The sequence below is a fragment of the Rutilus rutilus genome (assembly GCF_951802725.1).
Source record: "Rutilus rutilus genome assembly, chromosome: 13".
NCBI lineage: Eukaryota > Metazoa > Chordata > Actinopteri > Cypriniformes > Leuciscidae > Rutilus > Rutilus rutilus.
This window is the reverse complement of record NC_140218.1, coordinates 4350525-4376743: the sequence shown is the minus strand read 5'-3', so window position 1 is coordinate 4376743 and position 26219 is coordinate 4350525. Positions and strand designations below refer to the sequence as shown.

Here is a 26219-nt window from a genome sequence, read left to right as displayed (position 1 = left end):
CGTCAAGCTGATAAAAGTAGCCTATTATTGTAACGTTGCAGTGGGAGTTTACCTGAGTTTCCAGCATGTTGTGTGATGCTTTCTCCGGTGTGTTGCGTCTCAGTCTGGCCGGTACCCAGAGTGCTCGCTCATGAGTTCCAGCACGCGCACGAGCATCACCGCTAGAGGCCGCTGAAAACTACATATAGCTCCTTTAACTTAATTTTTTTTAAATCATAAATCCAAATAACTACAAACAATGTTGTCACACTGTGGTTTCCTCAGGAACAGACTGAAGACTCGATTATAGGCACAAACTCAAGCTGTAATAATAGTACTCTGGAACAAGCTGACAGGGAAAACACACATAAACACAACAGAGATCGGACAAAGACTGAAGGAAAGGGAGCATCTTATATAGCAGACAGAAATTAGATCATTAATCATACACCGCTGGGACAAATGAACTCAATGATAGTAACCATAGAAACAAAGGAGTGGCGGGAAAAGAAAAGGAAAACAGGAACCAATCAAAACACAAACTGAAAGTCCAAACATGAACGGACACGTTATCTACAACTACACGTGACAGTACCCCCCCTCCCGAAGACGCTTAACGTGTAATTAAACGCAATGCGTTCGTAATCTGGGCTCGTCTGCTATTCTGTAGGCTGCATATGCTTTATTAATAAGGTGTGCACAGAATTTGATCTTTTAACATGACTGTCTTAGTACATTAAGCCACGAGACGCGTTTTTCACGTTATAAGCGGTAATGTCCTGTATTGGGGGCTGCTGCTATTTGCTTCAGCTTTTCAAACGTAGAAGTATGATAAAGACATGATAAAGACATGATAGGCTATATACATTTTATGTGGATAAAGGCATATTTTGTACATGACTACACATGTCCTTAAAAGGCCTAGAAAATATATAGATTTAACGACATAACATCTCATTATTATTATGACAAAATATGTTGTTAAAATGACATAACATCTCGTTATTACGTCATAAATGAGTGGATAAAATAATATGTATGTGTCAGCAATACACCACCGTACAAACTGCCTTGAGATCAGGCTGAACTATTAGGCCGACACTTCTGAATACACAATACAAACACAAACACATAAATATGCTGTTTAAAGCTCTTCTGTTGTGGTTCAGGATCAGGGTGGACACACTGGAGTGTAGAAGCTAAAAACTGCAGTGTAATGCCACAAAACACACACACACACACACACACACACACACACACACACACACACACACACACACCTGAAGTGTAAATGTATGACCACTTTAAAAAAATTAAAGCTTTGACCATTTTGTCGTATTTTTGTGTTAATGGAATTAAACTAAAACCTTTTATTTCTATTGATTTGATGTTTTGTTGGGAAAATAAATATTAGACAGATTCTTCTAAAAAAGGCTGAAATATATTTCACTAAAATATTACAGATTAAAACACGAAAGAAAACGTGCTGAGTTTCAGCTCATTGTGGCGCGCTCCAAACATCTATAAAGGAAACAGAGACATTACGTTTGTTTCCGTTATTTTACAAAATCTGAATATCTTTTATAAATGAATGAATTATGTCTTGCTTTTATCTGTATGAGCATAAATTACGGAGTAAGAGTTTACTCTCTTGGCAGGAATAAATCCAGTGGTCGCGCCGCCGCCTCTGAATAAAATACAGTCAAACATATAAAATGTTCCACCGCTCAATCTGAATAGTCTGCAATATATCTGTTATATGGGCCCTCATGCTGTCCAAAACGAGCAATGCTTTTTTTCAGTGAAAACATCCTCCCGGTCTCTTGCCATAGCACTCCGTCAGCCATTCCTTCATTAGGCTTTCCATCATCCACCCTTTCTTGTTTACTTTCACAACGATTTCTTTCGGGAGGTTTTCTTTTGGCATAGTCATCCTCTTAAAAATCACCATTGCTGGAAGCTTTTGTCCAGACGCCGTACAGCTCAGAACACAAGTGAAATGCCTTCTCTCATGACCAGTTCAGCGTGACCGACGATTCACCTTTCTTGTTAAAGGTCCTAGTGAGAGGCAGGTCAAACGTCAAAGGTACTTCATCCATATTTATGATGTCGTCTGGGCCGATGGAATTCTCGGCTATCTTTCTTTGAGTGAATTCGCGAAAGTTTCTACCTTTTTCCTCATAGTCGGGAGGGAGTTGCTGACACAGAGTCGTCCCTGATGGACAGGCCTTTTCGTCTCATAAATCTGAGACACCACGATGGCCCACCTCTAAAATCTTCAATCTACTTTTCGGTGGCAATCGTTTTGGCTTTCAGTCGGATCTGTACGGTGGAAACACCGCGGCCGTCTGCTCTGTGTGTGTTCACCCAGTCTTCAAGAACGTTTTCAAGTTCGGGCCATCGGCTTTTATGACCCCTGAAGGCTTTTGTCGTCTTTCTGCATGGACTCAGTTCTTCACCCTGCCGTCTCCACCGTCTCACCATCGATTCATTGATGCCAAGCTTACGTGCAGCAGCTCTATTTCCTTCTTCTACAGCCAGATCGATGGCCTTTAACTTAAAAGCTGCATCATGTCTTCCTTAGTTTTCCCCTAATTAGTACACAAAAACACAAACACACACTCACACACAGACACACAAAAACACAAACAGACACACACACACACGTTCCTTAAAATGCTTACAAATACATTAAGCGCACACACACACACACACACACACACACACACACACACACACACACACACGTTGGGTTTACATGTTTTATGGGGACTTTCCATAGAAATAATGATTTTTATACTCTACAAACTCTATAATCAATCCCCTAATCCTAACTGATGAATTTTCACAATGTGAACTGAGTATTTGTATATATTTCATATTGACAGCATTATGTTATTTTTTAAGTGTCATGTTTATCTCTGGATATAGGCTTAATGTGTGTCATTGTTCTCTACAGGTTGCAGAGCTGTGGTGTGACAGATGAAGGTTGTGCTGCTCTGGCTTCAGCTCTGAGATCAAACCCCTCACACCTGAGAGATCTGAATCTGTCATATAATAAACTAGGAGACTCAGGAGTGAAGCTGTTTTCTGCTGTACTGGCGAATCCTCACTGTAAACTGGAGACACTGGGGTAAGATCATACGTTACTCTCACATGAAACTGTCACTAGGGGCGTTTCCATTACAGATTTGCGCAGAACTTTCGCGATTTTTTTTTTTTCTTTTTCTTCTTCTAAATGTCGACAAAAAGCTGTTGCGAAATGACGTTGTTTCCATTAACTGATGTTATGCGACTAAAACTTCATTTTTTCCTCTCGCGATCAGTAAAATCATTTCAAAAATCATGTTAACGGACGTTGGTAGGATTATGTATATCCCAGCCACTGCACTGGCCATTATTATTAATGGAAGGAGATGTGTGTGTGTTTCCAAGCATTAATGGTGAGGAACGACCCTTATTATATTTGTGAGCGGCACATATGAGGAGTTTCTGGGTGTTTCTCCCTCAGTTCTGCTTCAAGGTCTTGATTGTGGCATTTATTTGAGGTTTAGAATCCATTATTCCTGTAATTCTTTTGCCTTTTATGAGTTTAATAAAGAACTCTGTCTCGTCTTCTGTCCAAACACACTGCGTCGTCTACGTCAGATGACTGTAAATGCACAAACACTGTTTCCATTGCAGTTTTGCGAAATATTTCTTGTTTGAATGGCCTGAAAAACCTCCTCATGTGAGCGTAGAAACTTTTTTTCCATAAATGGGAGTTTTTGTGAAATTGACGTGTTTCCATTGGCCGTATTTTCAATTCTCAATTTCAATTCGCGCAATTTGAAGGGTAATGGAAACGCGGCTACTGTGAATTCATAAAATATAATCAAAATGGAATAAAATGCAGGGAAATAACTACTATTTCATTAATTACAAGCAAAGCTATTAAAACAACATGATCAAATTCATCAAATTATTTTTACGTCTGTTCATATGATGTAAGAGAATTCATATTTGTAAAGCGTTTGCTCTATTTATCAAAACGACTCCATCTTCACCTGGTCACATAAATGTGTTTTTGCAAAACGGATTTAAATCCGATCTTCAGTTCCCGCGCTATATGCAGATTTAATGGAGGGCACGTCACCGAAAGCAACAGATATGAGCTGCATTTTATTGATCATCAGCTAAAATTTCTAATCAAAGACCGCAATAAGAGAAAGCAGCAACAGCCCTGGAAGATCATTTCATTTCTTTACTTTTAATGATGATGATTGTGTGTTAAGCGTCTGCGACTTACTTTCACTTTGATTTGCGATAGTTTGAACGTTGTCTTGATGAACAGATGCTCAGCTGCTCGTCTGCGGTGATGCGTGTTGCAGTAGCGTCGTCATATCTGGCTATAACATGACATATAGCCTATCACACGCTCTCACACGCTTATGTTTTTAGCATTTTTGGGAAGAATCAAATTTCCATATGTGGTTTCAACAACCAGATGCATTTACACTTGTCCAGTTTGGTCTGAAATGCGGCCCAGACCTCCTCCTGAAGTGGTTTGAGCGATCGGATTCAAATCCGTCTGGAATGCGTTTCGAAGGGCATTTACACCTGGTCTTTTCACAGAAAACGCATGAAGTGGCCAGGTGTAAACAGCCCCTAAATCATAGCTACAGTGGGACATTTATTCATCGCACAGACCAATCTTTGTGTAGATATATGTCGCACTGTACAGCCCTGTACAGGACCCTTTTAATGAGCGTTTGGTGTAGGTCTACTAGGCATAGAGATATCTGAACATCTTTGCCAAGCGCAAACCAGTACAGAAGTAGCCTAATCAATAATTAAAGTGCAAGCTGAGAAACTGAAGTGGATATGGAGAAAAGCTTCTTTATATGCCATTGCCTACATTTTAAACGGATGTCTGCCAATAGGCCTAAAACATTACATATATGGTTATTGTGACAGAGACTGGGACTCCAGGTTAGTAAGATTCTGACTGAGTAGCAAGATATGAATTCAGTTGTGATTCTGTGAGAATTCACAGATCCAGTTTCTCTTTTTTAATCTTCCCCTTAACATTTAAAGGAATCTACGTGTATGTGTGTGTGTGCTCAAATATGGCTTCAGGAGAGCAAATAAAGGATAAAATATGAATTACTAAACAGACATTAATTAAGAAGTTCCCCATACTTTTAGAGTTACAACTAACAGCCACTAGATGGCAGCAGCGTATAAGAGATGAACTGACAGCTAGTAAATCTTTGAACATGGAGTGCTGATGATAATAAATGTAATATGTCAGGCTCACAATTTTTACAATTGAAGTGCTATAAAAGTTGTAGAAATGACAAATTCAATGTGCATTATATTAAAAAAATCTTTATTGATATGCAAATAGTTTAGTTTAGTTTATTTGAGCAGTAAACATTCTGCTCTAAAGGAGTGGGCCGAAGCAAAAGAGCTTGTAAGCGCCCACCCCCAAAATTAATACAATATAATTTCTCATTTCACAATAATACACAGGAACATAGTGCAAAAAGAAACAAAACAACAACAAGGAAACAACAGCAAAAAGAAATGACCATTTACAAGTTGGCCTTTACATTTACACCTATGCTGTGAGGTGCATTAAAAGACGAGGTTTTATGAGCCCGTTGGGAGGGTCCCTCTCAACAGATCCATAGATCGCCTACAGTAATTCTCTTTTTTTGTAATTCTGAGCAATTGAATCATAACCATTCAGAGCAACAACACTCTTCCTTAATTAATATAATGTAAATTGATCCTAATGCTCCCCCTAGTGGCAACTCATTTCTTCTCTATACTATCTATATTTGAACAGGTTGATGTTTGGACATCGTTTCATCTCCATCTCCAAATTATTCCACAATTGAAGTTAAATTCATCTCGTAATTCATAACAACCAGTACGTTCTTGGAACCTTCTTTGTATTTGGCTCGGTAACAATTTGTGCCTCGCTTCGTATAACATCTGTACTGTTTGAAACTCAGCAATGTCACAAAACTTCATGATTTTGATTTTAAAAATAATGAGTTTGTGTGGTCCAAAAATAGACAATAGACATCCAGCAAAAGAAAAATGGCAAGTGATGTATGCCCTCAAATCTGTAGATGTAACACTTTACAATAAGGTGTCATTTGTTAATGCAAATGACCCGCCATAGGAAATGAATGGAAAATTGGCAAAAATATGAAAATACAGAGGGTTTTTTTGTGCGTACAATCTACAAATCAGCCACGATAACACAAAATAGGTGTCATTTTAAAGCTTAGAATCTCAGTTTTTTAATGTATCTAATCACTTTGATCAACTCCTAAAGAATACTGAGTTATCGCTCTAAAATGGAGTGTACCCCCCGCAGGCGCCACCTAGCTGCGAAAAATATAATCATAATATTTTTCAAAAATATTACATTGATCAACTTAAAATAGGTGTCATTTGAAAGCTTATAGTCTGAAATTTACAATGAATGTAGCCAATTTGATAAACTCCTATGTAGTGCTGAGTTATTTGCTGATAAATAGAAAAAAAAGTTTTCATAATTTACTATATGAATGAATATTTAACCACTTTTTTGTACTACATACAGCAATATGTCAAATACATCATACAGCTCAGATAGTCCTGTGTCATATGTCATTTGAAAGGTCTCCAAGAGCAGAATACAACAAGCATAATTGTTTCAGGCTTTTTACTAAACTTGAGCAGGGTTTGTGTAAAAGACGCCCCTCAAGAGACCCATATATGGATACTGAATTTTAGACACATTTCCGCTCATAACTTCATGAAACATACTGCATACAGATATAGCTCATATGTAGAGGGACTTCCCCAAAAAAGATTTTTCCTCCTACCGTATTTCCTTCCCGAATTATTCCATGTCAAACAAGAGAGATATGCAAAATCATAATAAAAATTATATATATTTCCTGTCTTTTATCAGCAGTTTCTCGGCAGGAGAATGTCCAAATGTAATGTAATTTATATTTTCAATAAATTTGAAAAGTGTTCTATCAAACGATATCTACCTTTAGACTCTCCTAGTTATAGTTTTGGAGTTATGAGTCTTTAGTTTTGTGTGTGTCACTCAGACAAAACTCTAAAAATGCCTTCGTTTTTTGTTCATGATTGTTGTTGCCAATTTTGAATAAGAGTTACTGTTCATTGAACTGTACAAAAAATAATTTTAATGAAAATGTTTATTATAGAAGGTTAATAAAAAATGTTATGACTGAAAGAATTGCATTTTTATTAAGTTAGAATTAAAACAATGGGAATTAAAATGCTTTCCATTTGTTCTCTTTCTAATGCAATGTTCAGGTTTGACTGTATTATAAAGTAAAACTGGCACTTCAAATTACCATTTAAACCAACCAACCAAACAAAAAACTTGACAAAAATAGTCTTTGAGAATCTCTTATTATATATTAAAATCCACAACCTGAAAAAAATAGGCAAATATGTGAAAAAAAACAACTAGAATTCACAAGCCTTTCTACAGAGAGCTGTAAATCCATCTAGTGGTTAAAATATGATATTGCACGATAATTATGCTCACTACATCCACCAGATGGCACCAATCTGACTTCAAAAATTGTTTTCTATAGGCCTAGTCTGTACTTTAAAGGTCCCGTTCTAAGTGATCCCATGTTTCAAACTTTAGTTAGTGTGTAATGTTGTTGTTAGAGTATAAATAATATCTGTAAAATTATAAAGCTCAAAGTTCAATGCCAAGCAAGATATTTTATTTAACAGAAGTTGACTACATAAAACGGCTCGATTGGACTACAACCCTCTACTTCCTTCATTAGTGACATCACCAGAACCGTGTTTAGACTAGCCTCCGCCCACAGGAATGCTCCCTCAACTCTACTGGCTACTTGCGCACTTCTTATAACTTAGGCTACTGTGTTTACTCGGCTCTTACCGTGATTTTCTGAAGTAAAACTGACGCTTCATCTTTTGTGTGATGTACAATAAACTTTATTAAACTCATCAGTACATGTTTGATCATCATTCGGACCTGGTCCGAAACAGCAGACTTGTAGGCTGTTAATAAATAATGGATACATACAAGCAGATGACAATACGTTATAATAACCGTAATTAAACTACTAAACCATACCTGTTTCATCTCTATACAGCACTCTGACTCTGAAGGCATTATTGTCCGACTCGAAATGAACGCCGTTACTGAGAGTTTCTGATATTATCATCATTCCATGAGATGAATTTGTCCTGAGAGACTGAGCGCGAGCTCATGAAGCTCCGCCCCCTGGGTCTTCCAGCAGCAGCTCATTTGCATTTAAAGGGCACACACTGAAACAGCTCGTTTTTCTGAGCCCCAAAAAATGTCAATTTAAACATGCTGTAAAAAATGATCTGTTGGGTATTTTGAGCTCAAACTTCACATACACACTCTGGGGACATCAGAGAGTTATTTTACATCTTGTGAAAAGGGGCATACAACGGGACCTTTAACCTGAAATACAGAATTAATAAAAAAAAAAAAAAAAAAAAATTATATTATATTCAATGGGAAAAAATGGATCATAATTATTGCATAAATATTCATTATTATCTTAAAATTCTCTCAAAACACCACAGAAAAAAAGGAAAAATATCATTGAACAAAAATACATTTCATTGATTTTACTGAAAAAAAAAAAAATCTGAATCCCGCCCTCCGGGTCATTTTAGACCCGAAGACCCCAAGTGTGACGAAAACATGAGGACCCCCAGAGGGCTAGGCTACTGTATTGTATATGTCTGATTCATGTTGAAGTGTTTGGGACATGGCTTTTAATGCTGAGTCTTTTGTTTATGTACACAGGCTATCAAAGTATATCAAAATATGAATTTATATTTATTGGCCAATATATCGGTTATCGGCTTTCAAATGAAAAGAATTATCGGTTAAAAATATCTGAAAAATCTGCTTGAGTAACGAAGTATTTGTGCTTCCCATCTCTGACACTTTGACATGGTGATCTACATTTAACAGCCTTTACTTTAAACACACTCAATCTCAGCACAGTCAGGATTAACACAGTCCATTCATTTTAATTTTAGGGGGAAACTGGAAACTGTAGAGATTTTTCTCCAGGTTTAAAGTCTACATCATGTCAATGTCACAGATTATGACCTGGAGAAACACTATAGTACATCGATGACACGTCAGTGTGTGTATTATTAATGAGACTGCGTGTTCTTATCCTATGAGGAGACATTTCTCTTCTTCATGACAGCACACGGTGTTTTTCTATGACAGACGCTTCAAACTGTAAAATCAGGCAGTAGTTTAGAGAGGCGTTCATGGGTCGCAAGTGTGTGTGTCCATGGAGCAAGAGTTGAGTGTGTTGCAGGCTTCCCCCGTGATGCTGTCAGGCCGAGACTCACTGCGGGCGCTTGGTTGGCCAGAAACTACCGACACAATCAAACTGTGTGTGTGTGTGTGTGTGTGTGTTTGTGTGTGTGTGTGTGTGTGTGTGTGTGTGTGTGTGTGTGTGTGTGTGTGTGTGTGTGTGTGTGTGTGTGTGTGTGTGTGTAACAAGCGTCTTTCTGAGGAGAGCTACGAGAATTTCTGTCTTCTCTGTCCATCTTTATTGTCAGTGTCCTGAAGGGACGTAGATGTGTGATCTACGCAACCGGTTTTTATGACATTTGTGTGAGAAAATGATTATCATATACAGTATATATGCATTTATAGTGAATGTATGGAAAATACAGATTGTGTTGAATGATCTGGTAGGACTTTCACTGTCCGCTGTAAAATCCTCCAGTTTCCCCCTGATATGTAGTGAGAGCCGGCATGGGCCACTGACAGATGACACACACACACACACACACACACACACACACACACACACACACACACACACTATAATGAATACCCGTTCTTTATAGCGTTCTTCCTATAAGATTATTTTACAAAGTAAATACCAAAATCATCCAGGAAATTATGGAGTTCTGCTGGACCCTTAGAATCGTCCCAATCCTCCCCTGCTAACACACACACACACACACACACACACACACACACACACACACACACACGTTGGGTTCACATGTTTTATGGGGACTTTCCATAGAAATTGTGATTTTTATACTCTACAAACTCTATAATCAATCCCCTAATCCTAACTGATGAATTTTCACAATGTGAACTAATGAGTATTTGTATATATTTCATATTGACAGGATTATGTTATTTTTTGAATGTCGTGTTTATCTCTGGATATAGGCTTAATGTGTGTCATTGTTCTCTACAGGTTGGATAGCTGTGGTGTGACAGATGAAGGTTGTGCTGCTCTGGCTTCAGCTCTGAGATCAAACCCCTCACACCTGAGAGAACTGGATCTGTTATATAATAATCTAGGAGAGTCAGGAGTGAAGCTGTTAAAGGATCTGAGGGATGATCCACATTATAAACTGGAGACACTGAGGTAAGAATAGTTTAACGATTTTCATCATCATATTTTTATTTAAAGTTCAATTGGCTGATTTACTCACTAGAAATATAAGTAAATTGTACCAGGTTCAGTAACACTACTGTGTGTGTGTGTGTGTGTGTGTGTGTGTGTGTGTGTGTGTGTGTGTGTGTGGTAATTTTGTCTGAGATCATCAGATAATGAGTCTTAAATTCAGCTTCAGTTTCTGTAGGTCTCTGAACTTTAAACTGTGTTTAATATGAGTGTAATTCTGCTCATACTGTTGTGACTGATTGTGAAAATAATATTAATGTTATTTCAGCTTTTCCCCTTTAACTGTCTCTATAGGCATCTTTACACAGCGAGTTAAGGCTGCTCTAAAGCGGCTCTGTGTCTGCTCAAACTTCTGTGGAAAGACACAATGCCACATGAAAGCAGACTTAAAATATGCCGGGTCTGACCCGCCTCAGCCCCGAGTGTCAAAGATGACTCTGATATTGTTTTGTTCAGTGTAAATGAACGCGATCTTGTGTCGCTCTAAACTACGCCATTGTCATGACAACCAAACGCGCGGCGCGAGAATCAAGAAGCGGAAGACTAAACATATCGGCCATAATCCATATTGTTTTAGCCAAATAAAAAAATGTCAGCCAACAAGAGACAATAAAGTAAAAGTGTCCTGTACTCACATCGTGAAGAAACCACCAGAATAACAGAGTCGACGTGTGTAATCAATTGGCTTTCGCCGTTTGTAATCTTCCTCTGAAGAGACTGGCAGATCAACGCGCTTCTACATTTCTCTCAGATACGCTAATGCTTATTCGCCGTCACTGTGTGATATTATATTCCAGAAATCATCTTCTTGAGGACGATATTTCACACACACACACACACACACACACACACACACACACACACACACACACTGCCTGAAACGCTGACGACAGCAGAATTGTTCTTTCTGGCTCTTTGAAAAACATGAATAAATCCTGCGGTGATCGACCCGGTGTAATAATTCATAATATATTTGTAGCATTTGTTCCATCTGGAATAGTTTTATTAAGAAATATAAAATAGCTCTCAGTACCACAGAATTATGACGAACATCAGAGCGTGAGATCGCTATATCAATATCACACAGAGGAAATCTGACATTCTGTGTTTGTTTTATCTTGAGTTTTATTTCTTTAATATTTAATTACTTTTAAATTCATTTTATAACACTTTGTTAAAACTGTAGTTTTAAAATAGTAATGTTCAAAGTATTATTTCCCGCGATTTTAATAACTAATAACTAATTCCTGTGTAAATGCATTTATGTTCTCGGCGTCAGAGAAGCAATAAACATTCTGTGTAAATGCACATTTTGTGATTTTATGCCGCTTCAGATTTGGTTTGTGTGTAAAGACGCCTTATGTGTGTGATAATCTGAGATCTGGGTTGTTATGAACTGATATTAAATGTGTAGTGAGTGTAATGGTCATTTCTGCTGGTTCTGGATCAGCTGTCCGGTGTGTGAAAGTGACCTTTCATGTGCTTTTGATTTTGTAAAGTGACTTTGAGCATCAGATAGAAGCGATATGATCATGCTTGAGAATGAATTAATATAGATTATCTAGTTAGTTTTCTTATGAAAAGATGTGACAGATGTAATATCTCATACTGCATATGTGACTGTGTGTGTGTTTTATTTTAGGTTATAGATGACAGTGTGATCTTCTGCTGATCATCTGATGGTGAATAAGGATCCACTACAGAGACTCAGTCAACAGAATCAACAGAGACTGAAGATACAGTGACTTCACTGTTAGAAATGAAGACTTCATGTAGATCTCAGCGATCCTCTGACAGACCTGATGAGGCGGCAGTGAAACACCTTTTATTTCACAGCAAATTACAGTTTCTCATTCATAGATTAATCATTTTATGTGTATAAACGCACAGTAACTCAAAAAGCTCTGAGTTTTGTCACAGAGTAAATAAAGAGCCTGAATATCTCTGTGTTTGTGTTGTACCAGCAGAGGGAGACAAAGACTGATGAAATATTCATTTTTCATAATTATGAGAAGAAGAAGAAACAGTTCAAGCTCACTTTTGGAAAACAATGGAAGCTCAAGTTTATACAAAATGTTTTTAATAATGGTTGCATTACATGTGTATTAATGTATTAAAGGGGTCATATGATGCGTTTTCATGTTTTCTTTGTCTTTAGTGTGTTATGTAGATGTTTTTGCATGTATAAGATTAGATTAGATTAGATTAGATTCAACTTTATTGTCATTACACAAGTACAGGTACAAGGCAACGAAATGCAGTTTAGGTCTAACCAGAAGTGCAATAGCAGCAAGTGCAGGATATACAGTGGTTCCATAAGTGCAGAACATGGATATGTACTGAATAAATATAGAGTTGAATACTATTATAAACAAAAATTTACAGATAGATTGTCCTATGAATATAATATACAGATAACTATTACTGTGAACAGAGTTTACAGCTAGATATGTACTGAATATAATAATATACAGATGGCTATTACTATAAACAGAATGTTTACAGATAGATATGTACTGAATATAATATACAGATGGCTGTTACTATAAACAGAATTTTACAGATAGATATGTACTATGAATATATATACAGATGGCTGTTACTATAAACAGAATGTGAGCATAATATACAGATGGCTATTACTATAAACAGAATTTAACAAATAGATATATGTATAAGTTAGGCTAATGAGCAGTATAACAATGGATTTAAAGTAGTGCAAATAAAGTTTGGACAGAAGCTATCCGAGTGAAAGTGCAGTGGAAAGTAATTGCATATTACAGTTAAGGTACGATATTGCAATGTATATATAAACAGTCGGTACTGTAAATAAACAGTCGGCAGTGCAAATTGAGCATATTCCAGTCAAGGTAGTAGTGCAAGATGCATATGTAAACAGTTGTTACTGTAATAACAGTCAGCAGTGCAAATGAACATTATAGTATTGCAAATAACAAAATGGAGGCAGGTGTGAGGAGGGAGAGGAGAGTCAATCAGTATATGAGGGGAGTGGGATCAATGAGGGTTAGAGTTTAATAAAGAGACAGCTCTGGGGAAAAAACTGTTCTTTAGTCTGCTGGTCCTGGTCCGGAGGCACCTGAAACGCCTGCCGGAGGGCAGGAGAGAAAACAGTCTGTGGGCTGGGTGAGAGGAGTCCTTAAGGATGCTGCGAGCTCGATGCAGACAGCGTTTCCTCTGGATGTGCTCGATGGCAGGTAGTGGAGTCCCAGTGATGCGCTGGGCGGTTTTCACCACCCGCTGCAGTGCCTTGCGCTCTGCAACAGAACAGCTCCCATACCACACTGTAGCACAGTTGGTCAGGATGCTTTCTATTGCACAGCGATAGAAGTTCACCAGGATAGTGGAGGAAAGCTGATTCTTCCTCAGTGTCCTCAGGAAGAAAAGGCGCTGGTGAGCCTTTATTGACCAGGCTGGAGGTGTTGGTTGTCCAGGTCATGTCCGCCGAGATGTGGATCCCCAGGAACTTGAAACTGGAGACACGCTCAACAGCCATTCCATTGATGTGGATGGTGTCGTGTGTGCCTCTTGACACTTTCCTGAAGTCCACGATGAGCTCCTTCGTTTTGGTGGTGTTGAGGAGCTGGTTATTTTCGGTGCACCATGTGGCCAGGTGCTTGATCTCCTCCCTATAGGCAGTCTCATCGTTGTTGCTGATGAGACCAATCACCGTAGTGTCGTCCGCAAACTTGACGATGGAATTAGATCCGTACACAGGCTTGCAGTCGGAGGTGAAGAGGGAGTAGAGGAACGGGCTTAGCACACAGCCCTGTGGTACACCAGTGTTGAGTGTGATGGATGTGGAGCAGTTGGAGCCTGATCGAACATTCTGGGGTCTGTTGGTCAAGAAGTCCAAAATCCAGTTGCACATGGAGGTGTTGAAGCCCAGGTCTCCAAGTTTGGCTATTAACTTAGTTGGGATGACAGTGTTGAATGCTGAGCTGAAGTCAACAAACAGCATGCGTGCATAAGTGTTCTTATTGTCCAGATGTGTGAGCACAGAGTGCAGTGCCATGGAGACTGCATCCTCTGTGCTCCTATTGCTACGGTAGGCAAACTGGTGTGAGTCCAATGTGGATGGTAGAGAGTCTTTTAGGTGTGCCAGGACCAGCCGCTCAAAGCACTTCATTACGATGGGTGTGAGTGCTACAGGGCGGTAGTCATTAAGGCACTTCGGGCTGGAGTGTTTTGGCACTGGCACAATGGAAGTGCATTTAAAGCATGTTGGTACAGCTGCTTGGGCAAGAGACAGGTTGAAAATGTCTGTAAAAACCCCAGCGAGCTGCTCCGCACATGCCCTGAGTACGCGTCCAGGGATGTTGTCTGGTCCAGCAGCCTTGTGTGCGCTGATCCTGCTCAGTGCATTGCAGACATCTGTGGAGGAGAGTGTGATCGGTGGGTGGTCAGCTGAGGATTTGAGCTTGGTGGCAGTTTCTCTGTTGTCTCTTTCAAAGCGAGCATAAAAGTCATTTAGCTCGTTCAGGAAGTTGACATCAGTGGCTGCGGGGGTGGAGTGAGAGGGTTTGTGGTCACTGATGGCCTGAATGCCCTGCCACATGCGCCGAGGGTCAGCGTTGGAAAAGTGTCCCTCTATCTTAAGCTTGTAGCAGTGCTTGGCCTCTTTGATGCCCCTTTTCAGATTTGCTCTGGATGTGCTATAGGCTTGTGCATCTCCTGATCTGAAGGCAGTATTGCGTGTCTTCAATAGGAGTCGCACTTCCCTGTTCATCCATGGCTTCTGATTTGGGTATGTGGTGATCTGCTTCTGGGTTGTAACACTGTCAATGGTGGTATTAATATAATCCAGTACAGAGGAGGTGTAGCAGTCAATGTCCGTGTGAGAGCCACTGGTGGCTTGAGAAGCAAACATACTCCAGTCTGTGTGTAGAAACCTTTCCTGGAGTGAGAAATCTGCCCCCGCAGGCCACACCTTGATGGTCTTCACTGATGGCTTCACGCGATTGATCAGAGGTGCATATTTGGGGGTGAGGAACAAAGAAAGGTGATCTGACTGTCCCAAGTGGGGGAGGGGTGTCGCGACGTAAGCTTCAGCCATGTTTGTGTAAACATGGTCTAAGGTTTTGTTTCCTCTGGTGTGACAGGAAACATGCTGGTGAAATTTCGGTAGCACAGACTTTAAGTTTGAATGATTAAAATCACCCGCAACAATAAACGCAGCTTCCGGGTGAACGGTCTGTTGTTTACTGATGGCTGCGTGAAGTTCTTTCATAGCAAACTTGGCATCAGCATCCGGGGGAATATAGGCTGCAGTTATAATAGTGGAAGTGAACTCCCGCGGTAGATAAAACGGTCTACATTTAACCATGAGAAACTCAAGGTTAGCTGAACAATGTCTCCCAACAATAGCAGAGTTTGTGCACCAAGTTTTGTTAATGTAAATGCACAATCCACCACCTCTGGTCTTACCGGAGCCATCTAATGTTCTATCCGCCCGGAATGTATGGCGTCCCGCTAGCTCAATAGCGTTGTCCGGTATTCCGCTGTTTAACCATGTTTCCGTGAAAATTAGAACATTACAGTTCAAAAGTCTCTTGCTGTATGTGATGTTGAGTCGAATCTCCTCCATTTCAACAGCGACCGTACATTGGCAAGGAAAATGCTGGGTAAAGAGAGCCGGTGTGGTGTTAGCTTTAGCTTAGCTCTTAGTCCTCCGCGCTTCCCCCGCCTTTGTTTACGATCTCGCCGGCGCCTGCGAGCACTTCCGCCCGGCCGGGCAGAGTGCATAGCCTCGGGTGATCTGGCGATCTCAGGAAGGAGTCGAAGGTTGTCCATAAAACTGTCGGAAATTCGCAAACCAATATCCAAAAGCTCACCTTGGGTGTACGATGTTAAGGCACAACTGTTCTGGACGAACAGACCCGAAATGAGCAAGAAAAATACTGCTAAATTACAGAATCTGGAGAGACCGCGAGCCTCGCGATGTACTCGCGCCGCCATCTTGGATCTACAAACTTACAAAGCTCAAAGTCTCCTACAAAAGATTTTGGTGCTCGAGCCCCTTTTTCAAAATGAATCAGAAGTGCCCCTCTCAAACAAATATCAATGATAATATTGTGGTCAATAAAACAAAATGCATTCGATTATAATTAACATGACAATGTGAACGAAACTAACGACAATTTATTATTTTTTCCGAAGTGTTAACAACTTAGTGTTAACTAATAATTGTTATAAACTGGTACTACCAACAAAATATGAGTGCATTCCTGGAGCTGGGCGTCGTCACACTCCATCCTCATGATCGCTTTCTGCAGGACTTTTACGGGCTTTCCTCAACTCACTGAAGTGACGTCGGTGTCCGGGTTAGCGCTAGCATGAGCCGTCAGGAAAGTGTTATTTAAATAAACTCCTGATGTACTTACAAACTTTCCAATGCCTCGTTTTATGAGTACAGAACCTATTTGTTTTACTGTAGAAGTTTGGTGCCATTCTGGGCATTATTAGTGGGGTAATTTACGAGATTCATCATTGGATCCATTAGCGCCTGCACTAAACCATCCGGCTGATGTCTCTAAATAAGCTCTAACTGTAATAATGTTCGACCGAGGGGAAAAAGGCTTCTGGGGGTGTTTGGCTCGAGGTCATGGTGCAAAGGACCCTAGGTTAATTTTACTGACCTTTTAACTTTTGCTGAATTTTAAAAAATGTTCTCTTTGTACGACTCTCAACCCTTTATAGATCTACACATTTTTTTTATTATATCTGTTTTTATGTTAGTCTGAAAAAAATAGTCACACTCATTGTCTTTGGGGTCTCCAGTGACCCAGACAATAACAAGTAACTTTGTAAAAGAATAATAGTTTTTTTTATTAACAAATGTAAATTTACTCTATTAATGTTTTTACTCCACATTTATGCAGTTTTGGAGGATTTATGATATATTTTAAATTTATATATATATATATATATATATATATATATATATATATATATATATATATATATATACTATATAAATTAAATAGGTTTTTATACAAAAACAGCTTTTTATGTAAAAGTCACTTTATAAAAGACCCAAATTTCTAAATTTTGTTTAGTGGCTAAAATTATCATTTTTTACTTTTAAAACTACATTTTCCAAAATATGGGCAAAAATGTTACACTAAACCAACCATGTACAATTATCCATGTTATCCCTATAAATTAAATTTAGAAATGTGGGTCTTTTATAAAGTGAATTTTACATAAAAAGCTGTTTTTGTATAAAAACCTATTTAAAAAAAAAAAAAACTTTTTAAAATGTATATAACTTTAAAATATAGCATAAATACTGCACAAATGTAGAGTAAAAACATTAATAAACAGAGTAAAATTACATTTGTAAAAAAAAAAAGAAAAACTATTATTCTGTTTCAAAATTGCATGTTATATTCTGGGGTTCCTGGAGACCCAAATATAACGAGTGTCGGCCCAAATGAAGATAATCAGAGGGTTAAGGGATACAATTATTGACTACAGGGGGATTTTAAAGGGATAGCTCACTTTGAAATTAAATTTTGGTATGTTTTAGGTCAAACCGTTCTTGTCTGTCAGTCCTATAATGCAGGTCTGTGGTCACTGTCTCAAAGAGCATGCACAGAGTCCAAATTAAAACAATTCCCCATCGTCCAAATTAAACAATTCCCCATCGTAAGTACACATTGATGGACGAAACGAGCGGTTTGTGTGAGAAGACGAACAGTATTTATATCGTTTTTAACTCTTGTACACAGCCACGTCCAAGTGAGCAGATGGAAGAACGGATGGTGGAGATGTGGCAACAGTATGAGAGCCTATTTAATGTCTCCTCAAAAGAGTACCACAACCGGAGCGACAAAGAGAAGAGCTGGGGAGAGATCGCTTCAGATTTGAACGTACCGGGTGAGTGTAAAAAGTTGCTAGCGCACTAGCTAGCAAATGTAAACATTAGATCGAGGTCAATGATCAGGGTTCTCAAGTCTCACGCATTGGCCGTGAGACACACGCAATTCAGCCAGTTCACACGCTCACACGCCACACCGTGCATTTCTCACGCTGAAAAGGCAATGCCAACCAAGTTGTCCTGCAAGCTTTATATATAACATTGTAAACGAGGCGCAGGCACAAGTTTCCTGCCGCCAGCGCGTTATCTCGGCCAGATTGCGTTCGTTACAAGGCAACATAGATGCGCGAACACACGGAAGTTGACGGAACACTCTCGGCCACCGTACGTTCGTTACTAGGTAACCAACAACATCGCGCGAACACACGTCGTGATGGAGAAGGCAAGTTGGAAGAAAGCTCGTCTAACAATTTTATGCTAGAACATTTAATATATAACCCATCGTATACATTATTATAGATGCAGTCAAAAACTCTACAACTACTTTACAACCAGGCCAGAAGCTTTGGCTCAGTTTGGCTAGCTTACGTTATCTGAAACTAAGGGAAATGTTAGTGGGTATGGGAAGGAATAAAGATGTATTTCTTCATTTTATTTTAAATTATATAATATACTGTATTAATAGCTGTCTTTCTCGTTACATTAAGGCTACATGTATTAAAGTAGAGTGTTCTGGGTAATATATTATATCCTATCAAAACATAAAGCCTAAGTTAGTACATTAATCATTGCCATTGCATTTGTATTTTTCAAAGATGTCAGGGAAAAAGCAAAAAGATTATTTTATCATTCTGGGCACCAAAGGGTAATCCCCCTAAAAAGGTTGCCAGATTAGAGGAGGAGACAGTGGAAGAGGTGGTGGCAGAGACGGTGGAGAAGACACCAAGATTTTTTTTTCCAAACTGTTTGGAGCAATTTGTTATATTTTTGTATATTTGTAATTTTGAAATATAACATTAAAGAGTATATTTGATGTGATGAATTGCTCTGTCATTTATCAGATCTACCAATTGTTATCATTTCAATTTGTGCTGGTTAATTATTGTCATGATATGAGGCAAGACACGAGTCGTGAGTCGTATAAAGAGAGTTTATTTAGCTACAGTACGGAGTAACGTAAACCATGCATTGGACTCCATCAATCATAATAATAATACAGAGTCCCCTAGTGGTTAGCATACCCAAACTACGGTAGTTTAACATGGACAAAAGACAATCTCACAACAATAATGAACAATGGGTAAAATTGGGGGCGGGGCTCCGTTTTGGGGGGCGGGGCTCCATTAGGGCTCCTCCCCTAACCGCATGTGATCTCACTCCAAGCTTTTCATCAAACTTGAGAACCATGTCAATGATCATCTGCTACATTCAGGTCTAACAAAAGATGAATTGCACAGTTAGTTAGTTTGTTTGTTTGTTTGAATAATGTTACTAATATTTAATGATATTAGTTCAGTTGAATTTCGAGAGGAAACACAGTGTATGTCAGTGTTAGTGTATATTTTCAGTGGAGGAGGTGAAAACAAGAGCAACAACATTACGGACACAATACACCAAGCTTCTCAAACTTAAACCGAGTGGGAGTGTGGAGAAAGGGCTCACTCATAAGCAGGCTTGGCTGTTGAGGAATCTGGAGTTCCTCAAAAAACATGTTGCCCAACGCCCCAGTGAGACCAGTGTAAGCAGAGCAGTATTATGGACAGGCATATTGTGTGCTTAAGTAATGTAGATATTTGCATAATTAGATATTAATTATCAGGAAATTTTCTAATCCTTTAAATTCTTGCACTGACATACAATTGTTTTTCAGCTTGATCAATCTGTCAAAGACTTGATTGACGGGCAGGACATGGATGACCCCACCAGCGATGAGGACATTATAAATACATCCGAGGCACCAGGTAAAATAACAGTTGTAGATGTAAAGACTAATAAAATGCTGAAAAAGTGATGACAGATTAGTTGTTTTGTCATTCAGGATGCCAGGTGTCCTATTTTATAAGTTTGCACAAAACAGATCAAGCAGTGACATTTTCATTACTGGTGTATCCAAAATGGTCAATGTTTATGATAATGTCTTTATTCAAATGATTTATTTTATTAATTATTCTTTACATATTATTATTCTTTTACATGTTATGGAGATATTTAATCATTTATAAATATTCTACTATATGCTCTGATATATTTCTAAATGCAAGATCTTTGGATTCTCTTCTGTGCTGTAATAACAATGTAATTTCTCTTACTTTAATTATCATCTCATTAACCACAGCACCTCTGCCCAAAGAAGGGGTGAAGAACTCACCACCTCTTTTCCCACTCCCAAATCGGGATCGAAACGTCACAAAGGGGATGCAGATTCTATCGAGCGACAGAAACTTAATTTGTTACAGCAAGTTACTTCAGTTCTTGCCACTCCAGATCCTTACAGTTCCTTTGGACATCAAGTTGCTGTGGAACTTAAATTAATAAAAAATGTAAGCATACAGAAAAAATATCATATAAACTAGTGCTAACATGTTGCCAAACAACTGTAAACAATCTAGCCCTTGCTAGCGCACTACTGTAAACATTTTATAACAGTTAAAAATCGCACCTCTAGTTCTCGCTGAAGAACAGACAATCCATGCTGATCCCGACTTCCCAACCATTTTCTCGTCCACGCTTCGTTTGATTTTCTTTTGTTTTTTATTGCTACAAGGAATAAGTATTAATACAGCAAGTTGCCGCGACACACTATCCATTTTGTTTGCATGCGCTTCCCCGTGAGATCGCGTCACGTGAGGTGCTAAATCTTAAGAATATCTTGTAGTGTGTGATGCGCCACTATTCTCAAATATTGTAGTGTGAGCATGTTTAAGATCTGAGGGAAGAATATCTGCAGAGATTCTCCTTAAGTGTGTCCTGCAACCAGATTTCACTATCGGTTAGGATTGTAAGAATCCTGTAGTGTGAGCCAGGCTTAAAGCATCAAAACCTTCGATCCTAGGGAGACTCCTAGAAGGCTGGCGTTTTGGATGAGACTGAGGTCTGTTAGTGTTGGTCAGCAGGACTTTTTCAAGAGCAGAGAAATCTGTACATTTCTGTCGTTGCTCGCACACTGTGGGAACGGGCACTGGAGCTGCATTAAAATCAGTCTTGTTGACTGAAACTCTCTCATTTCGACTACCATGCCCTGTACTGGTGGCTTTGAAAGACAACTCTGACTGATAGTCGTTAAGCAGAGCCTGTACTTCATGAGCTGACCACTTGTCAGTCGGTTTGGACCTGAAGGTTAGGGCTAAATCCTTACTCGGGCAGTGTCTGATAAACATGTGCACCACTTCCACACTGGGCTTGTCAAGTGTTTTACCGTGCTCTCGAAGACCTTCTGAAGCAACATCCGCTGCCTTGTTGAGTCTCAGCCAGTAGTCGTACGGATTCTCATCCTCCTCAGGCAAGGTAGTGTAAAAATCAGCAAGCGGGACCGGCGAGTAATGATTACAACTGAAATGTTTGCGCAACAGGCTATAGACAGAGTTTGGACAGACAGTGGTGGCAGAATCACAGTTCCTGATCCAGAGTTTGACTACATCCTTTGCTTTACCACGCAGGTGCACAAGAATCTCTTCCACATGTTCGTCAGAATTCATGTTGCTCTTTTTAACAAATGTCCTCAACAGATCTTCCCATTCCTCAATTTCAATTGTGTCAGAACTATCCCCTCTGAATGAAGGTGGCTCCTTGACTTTTCTGTGCTGAATTACTTGACTTTGCGACAGATTTACCATGCCTGATGGGCTGTTAATAGCCTTAGAATCACCAGGTAGTTGTCTATTTGGCATGTCAATGTCCAAGCTAAAAGGACTAAGATGGGACATAATGTAGTCTGCTAACTGTTGGCCAATTTGATGGACAATTGAACTCATTTGTCCTAACATATCAGGCACACCATGGTCAGCATTAGGTGTTGACGTGCTGAAATCTCTAGGCTTTTGATTGACGTTTGACTGCATGTCTGCTGCATCACAATCTCCCACAGTACACACCCTACTGGTAATGCCAGGTCTGCTATCACTATTCCCAGTATTGGGGCTGTCCATTGAAAAGGGAAGTGGTACACCTAAAACCCCTCTGCCTCTGCTCTGCCTACTGGACTAGGACTGAAGTGGTCAGGCAAATATCTCCTGCTATTACTCATTATGAACGAAACAAATGTGCTGCAAGTTCACACACACATATAAACACAAACTCAATGTCAATGATCAGAGTGAAAGTGTCTCTTGAACACGAACGGCTGTGACCCAAGGACGAGCTGTTAAACTGATGACGGCGATTTCCATCAACTTGCTTGAAGACGCGACCCATAACAACACAGCGGCATCACAACTTCACGGCACCAATGTGACGGTGTGTCCTGGGCCGTCTGCACAATGGAGACACAAACGTGGAAATAGGGGTTTCACTTCACAGAGAATAAATCAGTTCCACAGCATATCTCGTTATCTCTGCGGTTTATTTAAAACAGTACTCTTTCTTTTTAATCTTTTTCTTTTGCGTTGTGATCGTATGATGAGTACAATTTTGCAGAATTATAAAACATTTTCAGTGAATTAATCACAAATCAACTCAATGAAAAACAGAACAAATCAATTAAATTCAATAGAAAGGGAAACACCCCCACCTAGTGGTGAACATGCACAATTCTACATGAATAAAGCAATTAATCCATAAAACACATTATAACAATATATTTTATACACATTACCTGCACAATGGAGATACAAACGTGGAAATAGGGGTTTCACTTCACAGAGAATAAATCAGTTCTACATAAAACACAAGACAATGCACAAATTAATTGCGGTTGTGCCTCGTAATACAATGTCAAAATAACTCGATATAATATAACACACTCGATGCCAAACACACATCAAAATATGCCTTACGAGTTAATTGCAAGATAAATCTACAATAAAGGGGTTATTTATGTGTTTTGAACACTTTTAACTGGCAGGTGTCCAAAGAAAAAACGTAAGTTTATCTAATCCTTTTTGTTTGTCCTAATCTTTCAATCAGAGATTTAATATTGTTTTAAATTGGCACGATGCTATCAAACATCGCATCATAAACCACTTATGCTTGTTATTACAGGAGGATTGCCTTCGTCTGTCACTAGCCACTGTTTTTCCTGGATTTAATCATTCTGTTTTACTTTTTATTTCTTTGTGTGTGTGTGTGTGTGTGTGTGTGTGTGTCTGGGGGATCTGCTACACCGTTCTGTGATGACCTGGACCTGATGGAGTCCTGCTAGTGGTAGCTTGTTAATTTAAATGTTTGTTTTTCGTCTGTTTGGCAATCATCATACTCCAATATTCAGCCCATGGGCATTGTGTAATATCTCCTTTGGGGACAGTGTTTATTTTGCAATGTTCACTAGTGTGAAGTGTGAAATGCTGTGTTAGGTGTGTGTATGCACGGCCGATTTGGTTTGAAGTGTCTCTTGCAGTGTTTGAGTGTGTGTATGTGGACCGTATCTATTTATTTGACTTTATTCACTGTAGTCTAGTCTAGGTATTGTAAGACTTTATATCCTGTAACTCATTCACTATGAGACTTTTATACACTGTGATTTATTTATTGTAGAATTGTTCACTGTTATCTACGGGGAACATTTGTCTGCTCTGATTGCCTATCAGTGTATCATGGTGTTTAGTGTTTAATACAATTATATTTGAGTACATCAGTCCCATTTATGTTCCTTCATTGGACACAACCTGCCTGAATAGTGTAAAGGGGAGCGCTGTTAGGATTTTCTAGTTTAGATATTCAAATTGCGTGCGTTTGAGCGCCGCCTAGGGGTCACACATAGAACATCACTTTTTATTTAAAGCGACTGAATTGTTTGGGTTTGGCAGTTATTTCCAGAAAGCTATAAACCCCTATAGAGAGGATGTCCCAGCTCTGGAAGATGATCAAGGGGGACTTCTGGCAGATCTGAGATAGGTAGAGGGATCAGACAAGGGTGGCCCATCTCCCCATTTTGGTTTTTGTTAGCAACGCAAATAATGGCCCTTCACATTAAAAAACATTTTCAAGGAATTACAGCATTAGGGAAAACATTGAAGTTGTGTCAGTTTGCAGATGACACTGCTTTATTTCTGAAAGATAGGAATGAAATCATTAAAGCAGTGAAATGCATAAAATAATGTTCAGATGTATCAGGGCTAGGAATGAATATGAATAAATCTGTTTCCTCTTAAAGAATGTAGTTTAACGAATTTTTTTAATATTCCAATTGCAAACCAAGTAACATATCTGGGAGTTGTTATATGTAAAGATGAAAATCAAGTTTAACAATTTAAACTTCAATCCAATGATTAACAAAACTAGTGAGAGGTTTAATGCGGTTACAAAGGGATCTGTCAATTCAGGGACGGGTACTTCTGTCAAAAGCTGAAGGAATCTCCAGATCAGTCTGTGTGTCTATCATTGGATATTCCCTCTAAAGTTACCAAACAATTGGATAAAATGCCTTTTGATTTTATATGGAAAAACAAGCCACATTATTTGAGAAAAGAAATGTTATGCAACCCCAAAGATCATGGTGGTTTAGAGGTTTAGAGTTATGACGCTTTGAACAATGTATTTAAAATGAATCGGCTTATTCAGTATTTAAAAAATAAAGACAGTATCTGGAATTCCTTTCCTAACTCTCTATTTAAACAATTGGACGATCTCTCATTTTCACTGAAGTGTAATTATTCAATTGAAAAAATAGCACAATTTAATAAACAGGCTCTCATGGCATGGACACGGGCCTACAAACATAACTTTTCACCAGGAGATATTATATTTGGAACAACAAAGACATCCTTTACAAAAATACATCTCTCTTTTTTGATTACTGGTTTGAAAACAATATTATATTAGTTAGTCAGGTTTTGAATAATGATGGAAATTTATTAACATATAGAGAATTTTTGAGTAAATTTAAAATAGCAGTCAGACCTAAAGACTTTGCAGTTGTAATGGATGCAATTCCCAGGAAAGTATTGATCCTTCTTAGAAATGCATCACAGGAGGAAGATCTACATTTGACAGATATCATGGGGGAAATATTTCTTGGTAATACAAATATTTTACAAAATAAAGTCTCAAATAACTACATTAGGAATATACTTAATAATATTGTTTACCCTCCAGCTCGTTTGGTCATCTGTGTTTGGAGATGTAAACTGGCGTAATGATGGCGAACAGTAGATCAATTCTACATTAATAACAAAGTAAAAGAAGTCTCTTTTAAAATAATGCATAGAATATATCCAGTAAAACATGTGCTGGAACAGTTTAAATTAGATATTGATTACTCCTGCAATTTTTGTAAAGGTGAAAAGGAAACAATCTTTCATTTATTTTTCCATTGCATACATACAAACATATTTTGGATTGATGTGGAGTGTTTAATTAAGAACAAACTGAACATTGATTTACAGCTGAGTGGATTTGACATAATGATACACTTCAATGATAATGAGATTGAGAAAGATAAGGTATACATACAATTGTTATTGTGGATAATATGGATGTTTCATATTCATAAAATGAAATGGTCTGACTCCAAACCTAATTTTTCTTGCTTTAAAAATTATTTTAAGCTTTATTGTTCTGTTGTGTGTGATTGCACAAGTAAAAAGGCCATTAGAGCTGATAGCATTGTAAGCAGGGATGATGTTGTATAAAATAGCACCTTTTTCTGTTGTTTGTAATACTTTTTTTCTTGTCCTCTGGCACTGTTCTTATTTTACTTTATTTACTTGTATTTGTTTTACTTTGAATGATTATGTCTCATTGTATTGTTG

At 38.6% G+C, this 26219-nt stretch overlaps 1 protein-coding gene across 1 annotated transcript in view; it reads left to right on the top strand.

The window, feature by feature from the left end:
• The window catches only part of LOC311302519 (uncharacterized protein), a 1110603-nt gene that overhangs the window by 358292 nt on the left and 726092 nt on the right, over nucleotides 1-26219 (top strand). Inside the window, exon 13 of the mRNA XM_084428464.1 lies at nucleotides 2939-3112. Coding sequence (XP_084284590.1) covers nucleotides 2939-3112 — 174 coding nt within the window. The remainder of the gene's footprint in view (nucleotides 1-2938; nucleotides 3113-26219) is intronic.